At 50.6% G+C, this 19763-nt stretch overlaps 1 protein-coding gene across 2 annotated transcripts; it reads left to right on the top strand.

Annotated features, from left to right (window-relative positions):
* The first annotated feature begins 260 nt into the window (after positions 1 to 260).
* Get4 (guided entry of tail-anchored proteins factor 4) lies at positions 261 to 19259 on the top strand. Of its 2 annotated transcripts, none has more exons than XM_050163236.1 (9): positions 261 to 504; positions 11089 to 11167; positions 11488 to 11566; positions 12175 to 12324; positions 14320 to 14458; positions 15758 to 15898; positions 15984 to 16059; positions 16188 to 16260; positions 18176 to 19259. In XM_050163236.1, exons 1-9 carry the CDS (start codon positions 350 to 352, stop codon positions 18262 to 18264), a joined length of 981 nt encoding a protein of 326 aa, XP_050019193.1. In that variant the 5' UTR covers positions 261 to 349; the 3' UTR covers positions 18265 to 19259. The 2 variants fall into 2 exon arrangements, with proteins under 2 accessions (XP_050019193.1, XP_050019192.1); XM_050163235.1 differs by having other exon boundaries at positions 263 to 504; positions 11485 to 11566.
* The last annotated feature ends 504 nt before the right edge of the window (positions 19260 to 19763 follow it).

The following is a 19763-nucleotide window of genomic DNA, read 5'->3' as shown; positions in this document are numbered from 1 at the left end:
GAGTGTAGCCCCGTCCTAGACCTTGGTCCCGCCCGCTCTCGCGTGAATACTGGCACGTTTTTTCCGGGATGCTTTTTAGCTCGCGGACCCCACCCTGTCAGCTTCTTCCCCGCCCATGCTAGCAAGGTCCTTTGCAGACCCGCCGGGGGGGTGTGGCCTCGTGTGACACTGGAGGATCCCGCCAGACTCCGAGGCTCCGCCCCTGATCACGTGCGAACCACGGTGCGCCCGCCCTCACGAGGCTCCTCGCGGCCACCGTAGAGGGCGTGCAGTGGCCGCAGGGACGGAAGCCGGGAGGCGCCGCCGACCGCGCTTGCGACAGCGTCAGCTCTGCGCGGAGCGCCGGCCCATGGCGGCGGCGGCGGCGATGGCAGAGCAGGAGGGTGCCCGCAACGGCGCCCGCAACCGCGGTGGCGTCCAGCGCGTGGAGGGCAAGCTGCGTGCCAGCGTCGAGAAGGGCGACTACTACGAGGCGCACCAGATGTACCGGACCCTCTTCTTCAGGTGGGCGCGGGCGGTGGCTTGGCGCCGAGGCCCCGCCTTCGCTGCTGCTCATTGGCTGGTCTGTAGCGCCCCGCATCCTCATTGGCTCGCGAGGCTGCCTGTCGCGGGTCGGAGCGGGGGCGGCGGGCTTGGACTACTCGGCAGGGCCTCCCTGCCTGGCTTCCCCCTCCTCCTCTCTCGGCCTCGCTTCTCAGGGTCCCTACCTTCCTCGTTGCGCTGTCCTTTCCCCATTTTTCCTTCCCCTTCCCAGGTGTCCTTCCCCCGCTAACTTCTCTGGCCTCCCCTTCCCCGGGCCTCTCTACTCTCTCTTAGGCCTCCTCCCTCCTTATAGGCCTCTCTTCCCGCCATTCCTTCTTCCTAGCCCACCCTCTTTCTCGCCTGGCCTCCCCTTGTGTGGAGCCTCCCGTCGGTAATCAGGTCCTGTTCCCAGAGTAGTTTCTCCTGGTCCTCCTGTCTGTGGCCAGTGACTGGAGTGGCACAACCGGCTTAAGTGTGGTCATAGGCAGACATCGTGGGCCAGCCCGAGGCCATCTGCAGGGTTGATTCCAGGTTCCTGCCCCGGTGCTTCTGCCTGCTGATAATCCCCTCTTCGACCTTCATTCCTGACTGTGAGATAGCAGCATTCCTGTGCCGTGTTAGTGGTGTGGTTTTAGCCTCTGCGCCCCTCAGACCTACTTTTTGCTTCACTCGGCTTTGTTTTAGGCTAGTTTTAGGTCTACAGTAAAAGGAGTGGAAAGTGCTCATTATTGTGTCTTCATAGCGGTACAATGCCAATTGCACATTTTGCCAGCTACCCGTCCCTGTCACCTAGGCTCCCCGTGCACTGTGGGACTCCTCCCACAGTCATCCCCCTCCAGCTTGATCCTGGCACGGTGTTTTCTATGGGCTGGATGAAGCTGCCATGACAGCGTGTGACACCTTCCACAGTGGCCTCACTGCTTTGAAGCCTTGTGAGGGGCTGAAGACTCATATTAGTGCTCATGCTTGTTTACGTTTGTCCCCACGTGCCCAGAGTGAGCCTGGTAAAGGACTTGTGATCAAGGCCACATGTGGGAGTTACCAAGCCATCAAAGAGACCAGCCCCGCAGTATTTCCTTCCATAACACTGCTCCGTCCAGTACCTTGGCAGGTGAGGGGTGAGCCCTGGCATCCTTGGTTTCAAAGACTTGCCATTTGATTTAGCTGCTGGGTGGCCTGGATTAGGAGCAGGGGCTTTAGTCACCGGCTATCAGCTTAACGAAGATATAGTCCTCGCTCTAATTGCCGGTTATCTACAGGGCAGCCTTGTTGGGGAATTTTCTGTGTACTAAACCGGATGCTATAAATACAAACCAGTCTGGCTATATCTGGTTTCATCACAGTGTCCAGAGTGCCTTTTTTTTTTTTTTTTAACTCTAATTATATTGGGAAGGTACTTTAACTAAACTATCGTTTAGTTAAAAATCTAAAGCACCGTGCCCATGCATTTAATCACAGAAGAGGTGGGCGGGTCTCTGAATTCTAGGCCAGCCTGGGCTACCTGGTCTACAAAATAGTCAAGGCTATTATACAGAGAAACCCTGTCTCAAGGGGAAAAAATTAAGTTTTACACGTAGAAGTGACTACACTAACTGGTTTTAGTTTTTAATGTTTTTTGTGCTGCTGGGGATGGAACCCAGGACATCTCTCATGTTAGGCAAGGGCTCTACCTTTGAGATACACTACAGCCCTTTTTAACTTAGAATTTTGAGGCAGTGTGCCTTCAACTCTGTAGCCCAAGCAGGCCTAGACTTCTTGATCCTCCAGGCTCAGCTTCTTAAGTAGCTGGGATGACAGGCCTATGTCATCAGGCCAGCTGAATGGTTATTTTCCTCTGAGTTGAGCTGTGTCACTGGCCAGGATCAGGCAACTGGCCCAAGCAGTTCTTGAGAACAAAGGAACAGACACAGCTCTGGATTGCAGGAGTTCCTGTATGGAGCAGGCCAATCACTGCTATACTTCTGAAACATTGGGAATACATCCTAGTGTTTTGTTTTTGGTTTTTTTTTTTAATGTTTGGTTTTTTTTTTTTTTTTTTTTTTTTTTTTTTTATGTTTGTTTTTTTTTTTTTTTTTTTTTGGTTTTTGAAGACAGGCTTTCTGATTGTCCAGGAACTAACTTGCTCTGTAGACCAGGCTTGCCTAGAACTCAGAACTCAGAAAACTGCCTGCCTCTGCCTCCCAAGTGCTGGGATTAAAGGCCTGGAGAGATGATTCAGTGATGTAGAGTGGTGGCTGCCCTTCCAGTGGATCTCAGTTACAGGGGATCTGACACCCTTACACAGACATACATACATGTAGGCACGATACCAATTTACCTAACAAAGAAAAGAAAAGGTGTGGGCCACCACCATCTGGTACCATTTTTTGATTAATCAACAAAAGTGGATCTTCCAGAATAAACTGGTTCTTGTTCTGAACCCACTGTGACTGAGAACATTCTTGTTAATTTAGTGTTATGCGACCAGAAAGAGTTCCCTTGGTCAGGGTGAACTAGGGATGGTGATGGGCAAGTTCGGCCTCTTCATTGTTTGAGGCCACATGCTATCAGCTTACAAGGAACCAGCCATCAAGAGCTTGGACTGGAGGGTAGGGACACAGCATTCCACTGGGGCCCAGTACTCGTTACAGAACTTAACTGGGGGGCTGGAGAGATGGCTCAGTGGTTAAGAGCACTGACTGCTGTTCTTCCAGAGGTCCTGAGTTCAATTCCCAGCAACCTCATGGTGGCTCACAACCATCTGTAATGAGATCTGGCGCCCTCTTCTGGTGTGTAGGCATACATGGAGGCAGGATGTTGTATACATAATAAATCTTTAAAAAAACAAACAGAACTTAACTGGGCCACAGCTTCCCTGAACCACTTGAGTATGAGGAAAACTGGGGACCCAGGGGTTCTTGTGCTGCTCCACATAGGCTCAGGGTTGTTTCGTGGGGTAGGACTACCAGAGACGACATACTGCTCAAAGGCACTGGTTTATAAATCTATATGTCATTGCAAACACATGTTAATATGTCAGGACACCTAGCAGGAGTCAGCTGTCCCCTTGAGGGTCAGTCTTGGTGGCAGCCACACTTACCTGCTAAGCTAAGCCATCTCACCAGTCCTGGTTTTAGTATTTAAAGTGAGTATTTGCTTAAATTTTTTACTTTGAAAGCTTGAAGATGGTGCTGCTGAAGATGCCCATGGCCATGACCCCTGATTCCCACTCCTGCTAGTATTCCCAGGCAGCTTGTTTGTTATTCAGCGCAGTTATTTTTACTTGGTTTTTGGTTCTGTACAGTGGTTGAGAGGCTCTCCATCTTTGTGGCTTTCTAGTTCTCTCAACAAAGTATTCTGAGTCTGATCCACACTTATAGCATATTGTGTCCTTTGAATGTGTCATAACCCCATTTTAACCTCACCCCTCATAGCCTGTGTGGGAGGTGAAGAGCCAAACAGTCTACAGAAATTTGGCTTCGGAGACCTCAGTGCCCCTTGACCTAGCCATGGTCCTGTTGTGGCAGGCTACCTCGTCTCCGGATGTGTCCCCCAGGAGGAGGAATGAGCTTTGCAGGCCTGGTTGTTGGTATCTCAGAAAGTTGGAAGCTATTTGGCTTTCCTGGCGTGACAGCACCACCATTGCATCCTCCATGGCCCCAGTGTTGGTTGCTTTGTGTGGGTGAGGAGGCTTTCTACTTTCAGCCTGCCCAGTCCCCCACGATTTCCTACTTCCTGTCCTACAAAGTGGTAGTGTAATAGTATTCCTGGGGAGACATGAACATCATGGATAGGGAATGACAGACAAAAGTACAGATACCACCAGAGTCCAACTTGGTGAAGCAAAGAGCTGCATGAGGGTTGCTTACATGAATATGGGTGAGGGGTTACTTACAGGAGCGGAAATGATGCAAAGACAGCTGAATCACCAAAGCTCACCCCAGCATGGGTGACCATTGACAAAAGCTGGAAATATGGAACACACTGCACAGCCTGTAGCCAGCTCACCAGGTTGGAGAATTCCCTTTCCAGGTCAGTTGGTCTGACCCTCACAGGCAACTTTCAAGCAGCTGGGCTTGTCCAAGAGTTTCAGCACTCCTTGCAGCTTGTGGTTCTTGGGCCCAGTACAGCTGGCGGGCATTAGTCTTCCTGAAGCTATGGAGTTGTTTTTCTTCCTGAGTTTGAGGAGCTTCCTGTAGGTTGGGAAGTTTCATCTCCCTGAGATGATCCTGTTGTTTCACCTCCTTTTGGCATCCTGTGTGTTAAGGAACTAGCTTCCTTGCAGGATGGAATCTGAGAGGAAAGTGCTCCTCAACAGGCTTTTCTGGGACCTTTTTGAATTCTTAATAGCCCATAACTGTATTTGTCAAAGTCACATAAAGAAATGTTTAATAAGAAACCCTCCAGCACGTGTTATGCACACCACACCCTTGGGTCTGAGGCCACCAAGTCATGTTCATGTGTGCGGGTGAGCATGTTAGATGAGCACATTATCCCTCCTTTTGTGTTATTTGGTGTGTGTTTGTGTGCTTGCACATTTGAAGGCCAAAGGTCCACTTTGGGTTACTTCATCAGTTGCTTTCAACATTTTTCTTTGAGACAGAGTCTGTCATTGAACCTAGCACTCACTATTGCATGACTGACATGGAGCAACCCCAGCACTGGGGTTACAAGTACTCATAGTCACACCAGGGTTTTTGTTGGTTGTGGTAGTGGTGGTGTGTGTGTGTGTACATATGTATATATGTGTGTGTATATGTGTTTGTGTGTGTGTGTATTTATTTTGTGTATGGGTGTTTTGTCTGAATGAATGTTTGTACCACATGTGTGCCTGGTACCCACAGAGGCCAGAAGAGGGTATGAGGTCCCTGGAATTGGAGTTACAGGTGGCTCTGAGCTGACATTTGATGCTAGAGATCAAACCCAGGTCCTCTGGAAAAGCAGCCAGTGCTCTTAATCCAAGCCATTTCTTTAGCCCCCACGTATGGATTTTATGTAGGTGCTGGAGACATGAACTCGGGTCTTCACACTTGCTTAGCATGCAGTTGGCTCATTGAGCCATTTCCCTAGCTCATGGGCCAGCTTCTGTCCAGCTCTAGTTTCTTCTCTTTAGCCAATACTACATGAATTGTGTAGTCAGGCTAGCCTCTAACTCGTAACTAAAGATAATCTTGAACTTCTGCTCTTCCTGCCTCTACCTCCTAAGTGCCATGATACAGGTATGTACAGCCATACCCAGTTTTTGCAGTGCTGGAAATGCAACTTGGACCTCCATGCATGCCAAGCAAGCACTCTGCTGAGCTCTGTCCTTAAACACAGACACACACACACCCTATGCTGGGGTGACTCGTGACTCAGTGTGCCCAGCCTGTAAGAGCAGAATCAGCTGGAGTCCTGGCACAGACCTTCTTTTGTGGGTTAGATGGTTTCTGTGAGTCTCCTTGGGGCCGGCAGAGCTTGTTCCCTGCTGCGCAAAGCTACCTCTGTGTGTAGAGGGTGATTTTGAGTGTCACACAGGGCCTGCCTTGTGCCTGGAGCTGAGTGCCAAGGAAGGCTGGCTACCCTCATCTGTCCCATGGCCTTGGGGCACCTAGTCTGCATAGTCACCCAGGAGGAACACCCACACACACCCCCACCCCACTCCAGGAATTTTGTGATGAGAAATTTGTTTTAATTATTGCCTGGGACTTTTATCTTTACAATCTTCCTTTGGCTTGGCAGCAGGTAATTCCAGTAAGGTAGGACACGGTCAGTGGGAGATTCAGATCTCGGTAATTTAGTCTGTTATTGAAGGACACTTCCTTTGGTCTCAGTGAGTGTTTCTCTTGATAAGCCTTAGACAGAAGGACTCGGGAGTCTGGTGTCCTGCACAAGCCACCCTAAACCAGTGACTCATGAAAAACAGTACCTGTGTAGTCTCTGTTGATGCTGATAGCAACATGAGGTTGTTTGCCTATGAGCACAGCATTTGAACAAGCATCTCTTCACTCAGTAGGGCACCAACAGATATTTTTTCAAGTCTAGATTAGTGAACTAGTGAGTTTATTGGGGTTACTTACAAGAGTGTGAATGAGGGGATACTAAGGAACAGGGATGACCCAAAGGCAGCAGCATCATTGGAAAGACCACCCCAGTATGGGCAGTGAGTGTATCCCTGGATTTCCAGCTGGATCTGCAGGCCACTTAGCTGATGAATATATCTTATTTATCTAGCGGTTGTTACTGTTTCTGCCGCCTTGTGCATCTTGGAAGTTGCAGATTTTTGAGACTTGTGATGCTTCTTTACTTCCTGAGTAAGAGTCTTTCTGATCCCCCTCTTCAGCAGTGCTTGCTGAGGCTTGGGGTGCTTTTCCTTCATTTGTGCTTGAATATTGTGCCGCTGTGCCACAACAGTCCGTCTGAGAAACTTGATCTGTTATGAGGCTCTAAACTACACCCCCACTGCAAAAAAGAAACTTCCCTCCATGACCAGTTGAGAGGCAGCAGCAGTAATCAGTGAGGAAAATACAAATGTTTAATTTGACCTGCACAGTCTACCCACTTAACAAAGCAATAGCAGTAGTCTTCCCTAGGGACCTGCGGCCTTGTTGGCTATGGACTTTTGCCCATCCTCCCTGGCATGTTGGTACTGCAGTCTGAAGGGTCCGTAACCTTTCAGATAGTCAGTAACAGTTATCCCCTACCAGCCTCAGTGCCTCCTGGCACTACAAAAGTCTGTGAGTGGGAAGGGAACTTTAGTTGAGATCTAGGCCTTATTCTTATATGTCCTGCAGCCAAAGCATGTGGTATCTTTAACAGTAGGTTCTAGCATGTAACCTTTATTGTTTGTGGGGTCTCCCTGGCCAACAATTTAACAGAGGCAGGTCACACCTGGCAGTGCAGTTTTCACCCAACGCCCGTACTGTTTCTGAGAGTACCTTTCTCATAGGTCAGGCTGTCTTTGTTTAAGCTTCTTAATTTCTCTATCTCCTGTTCTACATGCTTTTTACACATCCGCAAGATACTTAGAGGGTTAGCGTTCTGGAGGTGCACAGTTACCCATTCCAAGTAAATGTCCATAGTCTTGAGCAGCTACGAGGATCCTAAAAAGAGTTAGTAGCAAGCCTGGACCAGCAGGGAAGTTGTTGTGTCACAAGAGAAATGTTGGAGACAATAGTCCAGTACCATGGTTGGGGGACAGCACCCTATCTGACCTCCAGAAGCCACAGGCATTTTTCCATGAACCATTAATGTCACCCTGGGTTGCTGCTGCCCCAGGACTGCTGTGCGTCTTTGTTCCTGGTGTTCTGCTGGGCAGGCTTACTGCTTGCCTTGGCTCAGGCCCAAGAGAGGCAGGAACTCCTGGCTTACCTCTGGACCTGGTTCCTCAGTTCTGACAGGCACCCTAAGTTACTTCCAGACCACTACTGCTGAAAGGAGCCCCAGTCTGAGCAGTCTTTATCCCAGTGTGCTGTGTGCTGGGGCAGTAACTGCCCACCCTGTTACTATACTGTTTTTGCAATGATGTTTGTGGATTGTTGCTCAGGTTTTAAAGCCTCTGAGAAGTTCATGAGCACAGCACTTGACTCTGTTGTTTTTGTTTGTTATTTTTTTTTTCAGCAATTTCAATTTAACACAGATCTTGCCACATTTGCCATTGAGTGGCCTAGGCACCCCCTTTTCTTTCTTTCTTTCTTTCTTTCTTTCTTTCTTTCTTTCTTTCTTTCTTTCTTCCTTCCTTCCTTCCTTCCTTCCTTCCTTCCTTCCTTCCTTTCTTTCTTTCTTTCTTTCCTTCTTTCTTTTTCTATCATCGCTGCTCTCCCCTTTGCTGTTTTCTGAATCTGGTTTACATGTCAGTCTTTCAGATCTGCTAGAGCTTCTCCTATGTCATGAAGATCACGTCTCACCATGGGGCTAGCAAAGCCCATCCCAGTCCATGGTCCCTGCTCAATCAACCTTGGTCTTGATTCTTCTGTGAACTTCTGACTTAGTGAACTGAACATTGGGCAGTATTTCTCTCGTGTGCAGTGTCCTTAGTGATGTCTATTTTTCCTCTGCTCTCTTTCATTCCCTGATATTCACGGGGACCTCAGCCAGCAATAACCAGGCAGCCCTTGAAGCTTTAGAAGCCAGTTCACCAGGGCTGATTTCTCTCCTGTCACCTAAGTTTGTGCGATCTTTGTCTCAAGGAGAGGCACATCATTATTTTGCCTATTTTCTATGCTTGCAGTGCATTCAGATTGATCCCATTGCTCGCTGTGTTCTGCAGCAGCGGTGCAGCAGTGGATGTGACAGGCCCTTTGACTATGTGTTTTTAAGTCTTTCCCCATCAAACAGTTCAGATGCCAAGTGCTCCCTTCTAGTTTCTTGGTGTATCACCTGATTCTGCGTTACCCTCTCGGTACAGTTCGCGCGCCACTGTACCATACGTGAGCCGGGCAAGGTCCTGGAGATTGAAAGAACACACAGGAGACCTGGGTCATTCGAAAGGAGATTCAACATTGGGGGGGGGGGGAATTCTTAAATACCTAGCTGCAGCACAAGAAATTCCCAGGAAAGTGCCATACCCAAGATGGAGTAAACAATGCCCTACAGCTAATCACCAGCCCAGGCAGAGGGAGCACAGGAACAAACAGAATGTTTTGTTTTTTGTTGTTTTTTGTTTTTTCGAGACAGGGTTTCTCTGTAGCTTTGGAGCCTGTCCTGGCACTAGCTCTTGTAGACCAGGCTGGCCTCGAACTCACAGAGATCTGCCTGCCTCTGCCTCCCAAGTGCTGGGGTTAAAGGCATGCGCCACCACCGCCCAGCACAAACAGAATGTTTTAGCTGGCTGACCAGAAACTGTCCTCAAGATGAACCCCGGGAGCAGGGGTAGACCCATGGGCCCTACATCTTGGCTTGTCTGCTTGTTGAATCATGAACTTTCCCCTTTTAAAGGTTGGACTTGTGAGGTGTCTTCTGTAATTTCTACCATGTTCTCTTCCTCCCCAATCTTAGTTTCTTCCCAGTCAAGTTTTTGGGTCTCACTCTCATCCTAACTTTTCTCTACTTTTCCTGCCAGGGGATAATGTGATGGGAAACATCGTGTGTCTTTTCCCACAACAAAGGCTATGTACCTGATAGTGCAACTTGTTACCTTATGTGCTACAGTCAAGGACTGAGGTAAAGTCTCTAGTCCATCAGTGGCTTGGGTAACATGCCCATGACATCTAAATACCAAGTACAAGAAGATGGCCACCTGTTGATTCTGCCTAGGAATGCTCTGCTTTCAGAGAGCTTGGCCTTGGTTGCATGTCTTGTCACCCGTGGCCTGGAGCATGCACCCACCACTCCAACAAGGAGTACGCCATTCCATCCCACACGGAGAAAGGAAAACAATGGATTGCCTCATAGATAGTCCATTCTTACACAGGTCACCAGTTGTGTGGTGTGACCCTTCCTGCAGAGACGTGAACAAATACCTATTCACTGCCAGCAGACCAAAGAAATGATTGAACCCACAGCCGGCTTACTAAGCCTTTGAGCTCATAGGGCTTACAGAACAATGGATGACTCAAAGACAGCTACATCGTTGGAGTTCCCTGCACAGCTTTCAGCTTGTGGGTGGGTCCATTCTCCCCACCAATTGTTACTGTTCATAAAGCCTTGGGGAGAGGCTATGTGAAGTTTGTTAAGTTTCAGGGCCTGGCTACGCCGAGTATGTTTACTTCTCTAGGGCTAAGGAGCTCCCTCCAGGAGGGATTACTACAATTTGGAAGAAATAACTACACAGCAGTAAAGTTACCTGCCGGGCTAGTGATGGGACCCCAAAATGCCTGGTAACTCTATGGGGCCACTGCTAACAAGGCCCAAGGGTGGTCAGTGACAGGTGACATCCATCTTAACAGTGTTGCCTTTCATATGCTGGCTTTACTGTCACTGCAGCTACAAGGTGTTTGGGTACCTGTGCCTCACTGAGGGTATCTGGAGGTTGGATACACCCTAAGAGACATCCATTCTGGTGATGTCTCCAGACTTGATTTGAGTGTTGCCTGTACTATTAATGCTTTTGTATAGTCATCTTAAACTCTAGATTTGTCCATGGGGCCTTGGCTGTGTTCTTGGGTGATGGTGGGACACTCATCACACCTGCTGAGTATAAGGATGAGGGCGTCCACACCTGGGCCTGTACACAGTTGGTAGAATTGCTGTATTGTTCTCTTCAGAGATCTATCCTCAATTGTCCCCTACATACAAATCAGTCCTTCTCTTTTAAGGTAGACAGTGCCCATCTTCCCTGTCCCATCATGGAAGTTACATCTTAGTCTGCTCTGGCTTCTCCCTGGGTTATTTGTTGGACCTGGGTGGAGGGTACCCTGCATGTTCAGGTGGGTGTATTGCTAATAGGGCCTGTATCCTCAGACCCTTCCCTATATCTGCTGTTCAGAGTAGCTGGCCAGGGCAGTACTACAGCACCCAGCATACTCAGAAGCAGTATTCTCTTAAGTTTTACCTTGGCATTTGTAGCAACCTCAGGCAGAGCTAGCTGGCACATAGAACACAATGCAAGCACCCCTTGTAGGCATCTGTATGGTGCATGACTAGGTTTTTCTTTTTCCCTCTTTGCAGATACATGTCCCAAAGCAAACATGCAGAGGCCCGGGAGCTCATGTACTCAGGAGCATTGCTCTTCTTTAGTCATGGCCAGGTAAGTGCTGCCACCATGGGGAAAGGTCTGGGAGTGAGGGTGGGGTGTATCAAACTGTCCTGGGCTCTGACCACCAATGGCATAGGGTCCTAGTCTCCAGTTGCTGTGGGACCTTTGTGACTGGAGCTCTAGGCTTGGTTCTGGTTGCCAGTTGCCAGTGACCCAGCTGTATTGCTCATTGGCAAGACAGTATCCCTAGCTATGTGTTTATAGGTTGCCATCTGCAGAGCCTGCAGCCCTCTGCTTTACCTCAACTCTTCTAAAGGACTAGGGGACCCTGTTGCTAACTGTGGTTTTGTATGTTGATTGTTCTGCAGCAGAACAGTGCGGCTGATTTGTCCATGCTGGTCCTTGAATCCCTGGAGAAGGCAGAGGTGGACGTAGCTGATGAGCTATTGGGTGAGGACTCCACACTGTGTGTTGAGTGTGCAGTAGCCTGTCAACACGGGCTTCTGTGACTGATCTTCTCTAGAGTCCCTTCACTGGTTCTAGTCCCACTTGGTGTGGGGGGCAGGGGTTGGTCTCTGCACTCCAGGACTGATTTTTGTCATGGGGTGATCACACTGGCCATGCCCAGCTGAGCCCATGGGTACACACTACAGACCTGTTGGCAGCTAATCCCACTGAGCCATCATGTGGCTGCTAGAGCCCTTCCTGTAAACTGCCCTGTGGCCTTCCTGCTGGTCCTCTGCTACCACAGAACTGCTTCCAAGCATGGCCAACCCACATCAACGTAGTCAGAAGGGCAGTGGGCAAGCCAACCAGAGGAGGCCCCAGACCTACAGAGCATGTGGGACACCCAGCAGCACTCTAATGGCTTTTGGACCTTTGTTGAAGTTATATAATGGGAGGGGGTAGTTGAGGGCTGAGACAGGGTCTAACTCTTGTATCCCAGGCTAGTCTTAAACATACAGTACTCGCTAGCCTCTTCACAGAGTGCTAGATTTTTGTTGATGTGGGACACCTCACATGTGCCTTTGGTAAGGGTCCGATTGTGTCATTTACAGAAAATCTGGCTAAAGTGTTCAGTTTGATGGATCCAAACTCCCCTGAGCGAGTAGCTTTTGTGTCCAGAGCCCTGAAGTGGTCCAGTGGAGGGTCTGGGAAGCTGGGCCATCCTCGGCTCCACCAGCTGCTGGCCCTAACGCTTTGGAAAGGTAGGCATGGGATCCCTGCCTTCAGCCAGCAGCCGAATCCTCTGTGTACTTGCCTGCTGATAAGCTGGGAGAGGCCATGGGGAAAGCACATCAGCCTGTCTTTGAACCAGCTAGTCCAGTATTTCTGCTTTGGTAGTAGACTGACTCTGGATGGACCCTCCACAGCTCATAAGGGACCCCTGGGGAGTGGTGCTGCTTCCTTTCCAATCTCTGTCCTGATTCTCTAACCTGGTCAGTCACACACTCCTCTTCCCACAACCTCCCACTCCTCCTTCCTCAATGAGCATCCACATCCCATCCCTTTGGTAACTCCCTGCTCTGTAGTTCTCTTAATGTTTATCTCAGTTTGGGGTGAGCTTTGGTTAGATTATTTTCCATGGAGTGGATTGCAGTTGTACCTGGTCTTGGCTCTTGAGTTGGCTTGGGCACAAGACACATGCTTGGTGAATGTCTGCTGGAACCTGAACAGCTCCTACCCAGTGGCATTCAGTGTGGAGCTGTACCGCATTCTTGCTACAGCCCTCCTAATGGGTGGGCTGGGCCTAATGGAGCTTGGGTGAGAAGAGGCGTATTTAGAAGTACACAGTGACCGGTGGCACACACCCTCCTTTGTGCATCAGGCATCGCAGAGGTCTGAGCCAGAGGTATGTCATCCAAAGTTGAGTATAGACTAGTTCTGTGAGCAAGACTTGCTGCTACGCCCCCTCTGGCTACAGCCATGGCAATCAGAGTGGGTGTACCTGACCCAGTTCTTAGAGTCCAGCAGCTGTCCACCCAGAGGTACACCCCCCATAGCAACTGTGCTGGGACAGACTTCCATACGTCCTATGGGCTTATGGTGTCTTCTCCTCCCTCCCTCCTGGGCACTGCACTCTGCCTTCACTCCAGAGGACAGTCAGGACTCTGGAGACTGAAAGATCAGGATCTTCAGGGAAACTCAGAGAAAACCTCCCAGAGCTCAGGAGTGCAGGTGCCATGTGTGCCTACTGTGTGTGTGCCTCAGAGTGCTGCCTTCCTCTTGAGGGCTGTTCTGTCCTCCGGCTGAGAGCAAGCTGTCTGTCACCTGTGGCCCAGGCCTTCACACAGTACATGCCTGATACATGGTTTGGAAACAGTCTGCACGATGGGGCTGCCAGCAGGGATTCTCAGATCCACTCAGCAGCAACGTCTGAGAGAGGTTATAGGGGCTGTGTCCCCTGGGAATGGGTGAGGTACTGAGTCCAGGCCACAGCTATCCCAGGGATCATGGCTACCTGCGGAAGGGGGTTGGGGGCTCCCAAATACTTGCTTCAAGACTAAGTTGCCCAGGCTAGTCTACTATTCACTTCCCAGAGTGCCCTGCCTCGCGGGTGTTTGCTAGACAGGAGCAGGCTGGGAATGAGGGTCTGCGTTAATTACTGCTTGCTCTCTTGCTCTCAGATACCCAAAAGTCCTAGGCGGAAAAGACCTTTGTGGGTGGGTTATAGGCTGGGGGACCCCAGTTGTTGGTGTTGAGAGGCTCCTTTCCTCCTTTCCGTTGTTAAGGCTCCAGGAATCTCAGGTTCCTCCTTGATCTTTCTCAGGATTCCCAGCATTCTCTGCTGTTAGGTCTTAGGGTTTAACATAGCAGACACTGATGTGCTTCACTATGTGCCAAGGAGCCTCCCTTAGCCAGGGCCCTCTGAGTAGTTAGTAGTAGTTACAGAAGAAGTAACCCAGCTCACATGCACACAAGGGTTGGGCAGACCTAGCAGTTTCACACACTTAGAACAGGGAGAAGGGAAGCTGAGTGCCTGTTGAGCTGTTTGGTGTTGAGTCTCTGAGCACAAGGAAGCTGGTAACCGGCAGGCGTGAGCAGCTGTGCAGACGGATAGCTTGTTCCAGGGTTAGTGGCCTAGAAAAGGCAGCAGGTGTGCCCAGGGCAAATGGGTTGGACCAGGGAAGGAGGGGAGGAGTGGGTGGCTCTGTGTGCCCCATGCTCACACGTGCCCATCTGCAGATTCTTTCCCTTCACAGAACAAAACTACTGTGAGTCTCGCTATCACTTCCTGCACTCCACTGACGGTGAGGGCTGCGCCAACATGCTGGTTGAGTACTCCACCGCCCGAGGCTTCAGAAGTGAAGTGGACATGTTCGTGGCCCAGGCTGTGCTACAGTAAGTGCTCGTGAGGACTTTGTGGGGCCTTCGTGCAGCTCCCAGCCTGGAGCAGAGATAGCCCTGAGTAGGCTGCCTTGTCCTTAGACTACAGTGCTGGAGGGAGAACCTTAGGCCCAAGGCTGTCTTTTCAGATAACACAGTGTCCACAGTTGCACTCTGCAACCACCCTGCCTAGGAGTCTGCAGCTTGTGTTTGCCCTGGAGGATTGAGGCACGGCCACAGCTTATAGGGCAGTTTGTCCCCACCTGCCCAAATCAGGAAGGCACTGCACTTGTTTTTCAGACGGGGTATTTTAAATTACAGATTTATTTATTGACTTAGTGTGTGCAGAGAAGGGATTTGCAGGGACACACATGCTGTGATGTACATGTGGAAATGTGAGAGGGAGCTCGCTGGAGTCCTCTCCCTCCACCATATTGGTCCTAGGATTGAACTCATCATTGCGCTTGATGACAAGCGCCTTACCTCCTGAGCCGTCTGTCTGCTTCTTCAGGCCTCAGCCTCCCCTTCCCAAGGAACAGTGCTCTCCTGTGGTCATCCACAAGAGTGCTGTGTTGTGCGCATGGTGGCAGGAGGGTCTGCTGTGGGGACCCAGAGCACTGTATTTTCTTTTGAGACAAGTTTGTTCCTACTGTAAAGCCCCGGCTGACCGCAGACCTAGAGCAGTTGTCCTGCTCCAGCCTTCCGAGTGCTGGAACTGCAGACCTCCACCACCATGGCCAGTTGTCGTGGTTTGTACAAAGGGACTGTAACATCTCCAGCTCGCCAGCCTGACTCTGGGTGTGCACTGCAGCTGTTGTCTCCCCACTCAAGTACTGGGGACCATGTTTTTCTTGATGGATTTGGGACCGCTGGGGTAACATCCTGGGCAGAGGCTAAGTCTGCCTAGAGCCCAGCACAGCATCGGGGTCAGTTTCCTACTCAGCCCCCTGCACCATGTGCTCCTCTGACAGATGCAGGCAGATGTGGAGAAAGCAGAAGCCATGGTTGAGGAATGAGTACCCATTTCGCCCCCAACTTCTAGCTCTGTTGACCTTCAAAGCTGTTTTCCTTCTGAGACTTAATCCTTTCACCAGTGTGTGGAAGGATCTGTACCCTGTGAGAGGCAGCCCCCAGGACTCACCCTGGCCACCCAAGTGTCCTGCGCCCCGTTAGGCCTGTGGAGACACCAGACATCCAGATTGCACGGGTGCTACTGTCAGGCGAGGTCTTGGTGTTGTATTGGCCACTTGTGGGCATCTGTGGAAACCCGAGTCTGCCTGTGGGATTTCACTCATTAGATATTCTTGCATGCAGGTTTCTCTGTTTGAAAAACAAGAACAGTGCACTGGTGGTCTTTACAACGTACACACAGAAGCACCCATCCATTGAGGATGGGCCACCCTTCGTTCAGCCCCTGCTCAATTTCATCTGGTTTCTGCTGCTGGCTGTGGACGGGTGAGTGATCTGGGCGGGTGCTGGGTGCTGGTGTGTCTGTGCAGCCACAGGTCTCACTGGGAGTCATCCTTGATTCTCACTGCAGTGGCAAGCTGGCTGTGTTCACAGTGCTGTGCGAGCAGTATCAGCCGTCCCTGCGGAGAGACCCCATGTACAACGAGGTGAGGCTCTTGCACTTGGCTGAGGCTCCCCACCTGGGCAGCAGCCTGGAGGAGGGAGCAGAGCGGGCAGCCCCAGCTGGGCCCTGTGGTTGGGTTCACCTGCTGACCTACTGCCCTGCTTCTTGCAGTACCTCGACAGGATTGGACAGCTTTTCTTCGGTGTGCCGCCAAAGCAGACATCCTCCTATGGAGGCTTGCTAGGTGAGCTGTGTGGTCTGGTCCTGGACAGGTGACTCCCTCTCCTCAGTCCTTTCCAACCTATTGTTGAAGTCTGTGCTCAGGTTGTCCACTGAGCACCGCTTGATGGGTCTGAACTCCAAATATGAGCACCTCCCCACCAAGGCAGGGCAGGGTCAGGGTAGTGTGGTCCTCTGGGCATTTTAAGTGTCCACTTTTCTTTTTCTGGTGCTGGATGGAGACTCCGGGAGGTCTTGCACACACAAGTTTTTTTTACCACTGATTTACCACTGACCTGCATCTCCTCCCCTTCTGTGTTCATGTTCATGTTCAGAATTCTATCTCCGCTGCTAGCAGGTGACTCTACAGTCATCGTGCATGGCACGAGCTGTACTGTGTCATTATCTGCTGGAGTGTGGACCTTCCGTGCATGTGGTGGAAGGAAGTACAGCTGGGTGTGACCATGAACAAGTCCATGTGGGCTCTCTGGGCACGGGCTGTGTCCTAGTGACTTGGTGTAGACTGTGACAGTATTTCTCTAGTTTATTGGTTTTTTTTTTTTTTTTGAATTTTCGAGACAGGGTTTCTCCATAGCTTTTGGTTCTGGTCCTGGAACTAGCTCTTGTAGACCAGGATGGCCTCGAACTCACAGAGATCCTGCCTCTGCCTCCTGAGTGCTGGGATTAAAGGCTTGTGTCACCACCACCCCGGCTGGTGCTTTGTGTTTTGAAACAGGATCTCATTATATAGTTCTGACTGGCCTTGAACTCAGAGAGATCTTATCTCAGTCTCCTGGATGCTGGGATTAAAGCCTAGTCTGTCACCCTGCCTACCTGTTGTTGATGCTTGTTTGAGACAAGGTCACTACCTGTAACTCAAATTAGCTTTAAACTCACTCCTAAGTGCTGAGATCCTAGTGTAAGCCTATACACCTAGCTTTTCTTAGATGTTTATCTCTCTTTTTTTTCCAAATATTTGTTTATTTATTTATTTTATTTTGTATACAATATTCTGTCTGTGTGCATGTCTGCAGGCCAGAAGAGGGCACCAGACCTCTTTACAGATGGTTGTGAGCCACCATGTGGTTGCCGGGAATTGAACTCAGGACCTTTGGAAGAGCAGGCAATGCTCCTAACCAATCTCTCTTGAGCCTGCTGCCTGTGGAGTGTGAGCAGGGCTCAACTGTGGCCAGTCTGAGCCTCGGGCCTGAGCGTTGCTGAGGGATTGGCATTCCCGGAAACATTTGTACATATCTCAGTTTGGAGTAGCAGTCCAGGGTTGTTAGGATATTTACTTGTCTATCCCACAGAGTTTTGGAGCCATCAAGTCCCCTTTCCCCCAGAAATACCACCAGGGTACCCAAGGGGCCACAGGGAAATGCATGCAGAAGAGCATCTATATCCTTGCAGAACACCCACCCAGTCTCTCACTCTCAGGGATAGAGGACTCTTAGGGTTACAGATACGTGGTCAGTGTGAGTCTGTGCATTTGAGATGCGCACACAGGAGGTGGGTGTAAGGTATCTCAGATGTGGCCTTGAGGCTCTGGTTTGCGGGCTGTGCAGATTCTCTGGTAGTCATGGGACTTGAGCTGTTCCTTCATGGCTTCCAGACTCCTCTGCTGGTGGAGGTTTGGGGTTTGTCTTGCCCCGTCCCTAGTCATCAGGAACATTCCTAGTGTGACCTCCAAGAGTTGTAGCCAGCTGGGCCTCTGGGCTCTGTTTTCCTGCAAAGCATGGCGACCTGGGCATCAAGCTCCTCTGGGAAGGTGGGACTTCCAGAACAGCACTGTTTCTGGGTATTGACAAGTAGCTGGGTGTGTCTTGTCTAGGCAACCTACTTGAATGTGGTGACCTGGGTAGTGGGTTCCCTGGGGAGGTCAGGCCTCCAGGAAAGCACTGCTTCTGCATTAATCATCACTGGCCGGTGTCTCCCTCTAGGGAACTTGCTGAGCAGCCTCATGGGCTCCTCAGAGCAGGAGGAGGGGGAAGAGAGCCAGGATGACAGCAGCCCCATCGAGCTGGACTGAAGCTGCCTGGCCAGCATGGAGATGCCCATGACCGGCACCACTGGGATGGATTCAGTGCCAGGCTGGGAACGAGGCCCCTTACCAGTAGTGGGCTTCTGCTCCGCAGTTGGAGGGGCCACCTGTGCAGAGTCTGTCCCTATTTATGTATGGTGGCTGAGGGCTGTGTGGCCAGGACCAAGAGCAAGGCCCAGCTCCTGCTGGCCAACCGTGTTCCTTCAGATCACCCACAATAAAGCGCAGGCCTTGCTGCAGCACCCCGCTGCCATCCTTGTCTCTGGTTCCTTGGGGAGGGCTGCAGGGTGACAGGCAGCCTGGCGTCAGCGACTGGTATCCCTTCTTCTGTGTCCAGTGCAGCCGTGGCATACTGGAGGAATGGTGGCCACTGCTGTGAGCCAGGCAGATCCTGAGTCCTGAGGATGAGATCGGGTTTCTTGTTTGTTTGAATTTTGTTTGGACACAGAGTCGTTTTGCAATCATGGTGAGCTTCCCAGAATCAGAGCACATGTGCTGTGGTGGGCAGACTCCTTGGAGGTCGCAAGCAGCTGGCCAGGGCCATGTCCCGTGATCTGTAGGGCTTTGGCCCCTGCTGTAGTCTGTGGGCTTGTCTATTCAAGCCACAGCCCTGCTGGTCCCCATGAGCCCCACACTGCTGCTCTGGAGATGTTTTTAAAGGGTGCCGTAGATTTCCATGTCCTTCATGTTGCAGTATTTATTTTTACTGGGTGAGGGATTTTTCAACCTGATGTTTTAGGACTTAACCAAATAACCAGTCCAGGAATGAGCAACCCCATCCATTACCACAGATAATATCCACGCTACCAATCTGATTATAAAGGGAGACACTTTATTTTTTCACAATTAAAATAGAGTTGTAGATTAATACATCTCTATCTTGCATGGGAAGGAGGGAAATATGCGTTATTTACTGTAAAAAATGGAATTTAAAGGAAGGCTTGTGTCACCTGTTGACTATAAATAAATCCTTTCTACTGGGCTTTGCAGTAGTCCTTTCTGGGTGAGCTCTGGGCCGGGGACGGGGCTGGCTTTGATCCTTGGCATTCAGCCCCCACCTATGGGTGCAGAGACCTCGGGCAGGGTGGGATTGGCTGTGTGTCCAGGCTGGGCCTGGCAAGCTCGGGAGGAAGCACATCCTGTCCTGTGCTGTCCGTGCTGCTGTGTCCACCAGAGTGGCCAGTGCTAGTGTCAGCGGTGTCCACATTCACAAGTTGTCACATAGAAATGAGTTGTCTTACTGAAATTGCCTCCATCATGGTGTGTGGCTTGGCCTTGGGGAGCAAGAGGGGTGCATGGGGGGGCTTGGTACAGGGGAGTCTTAGACATAGGGAGGCCCCCAAAAGTGGGGATATAGTTAGGCATGGCACCAGGAAGGAAGCCGTAGTGGGCTGGGCATAGACCAGAGCTGCCTCAGCTCAGCTGTGACATTTGCTTCAGAATCATGTACTGGAGTTCATGTCATTGTTGTATTTTGGAACAGTACA

This window comes from Alexandromys fortis, unplaced genomic scaffold (genome assembly GCF_014885135.2).
Source record: "Alexandromys fortis isolate MF-2015 unplaced genomic scaffold, M_Fortis_MF-2015_v1.1 scaffold_144, whole genome shotgun sequence".
NCBI lineage: Eukaryota > Metazoa > Chordata > Mammalia > Rodentia > Cricetidae > Alexandromys > Alexandromys fortis.
Note: the sequence above shows the minus strand (reverse complement) of the source record. Positions and strands in the feature narration are given on the sequence as shown.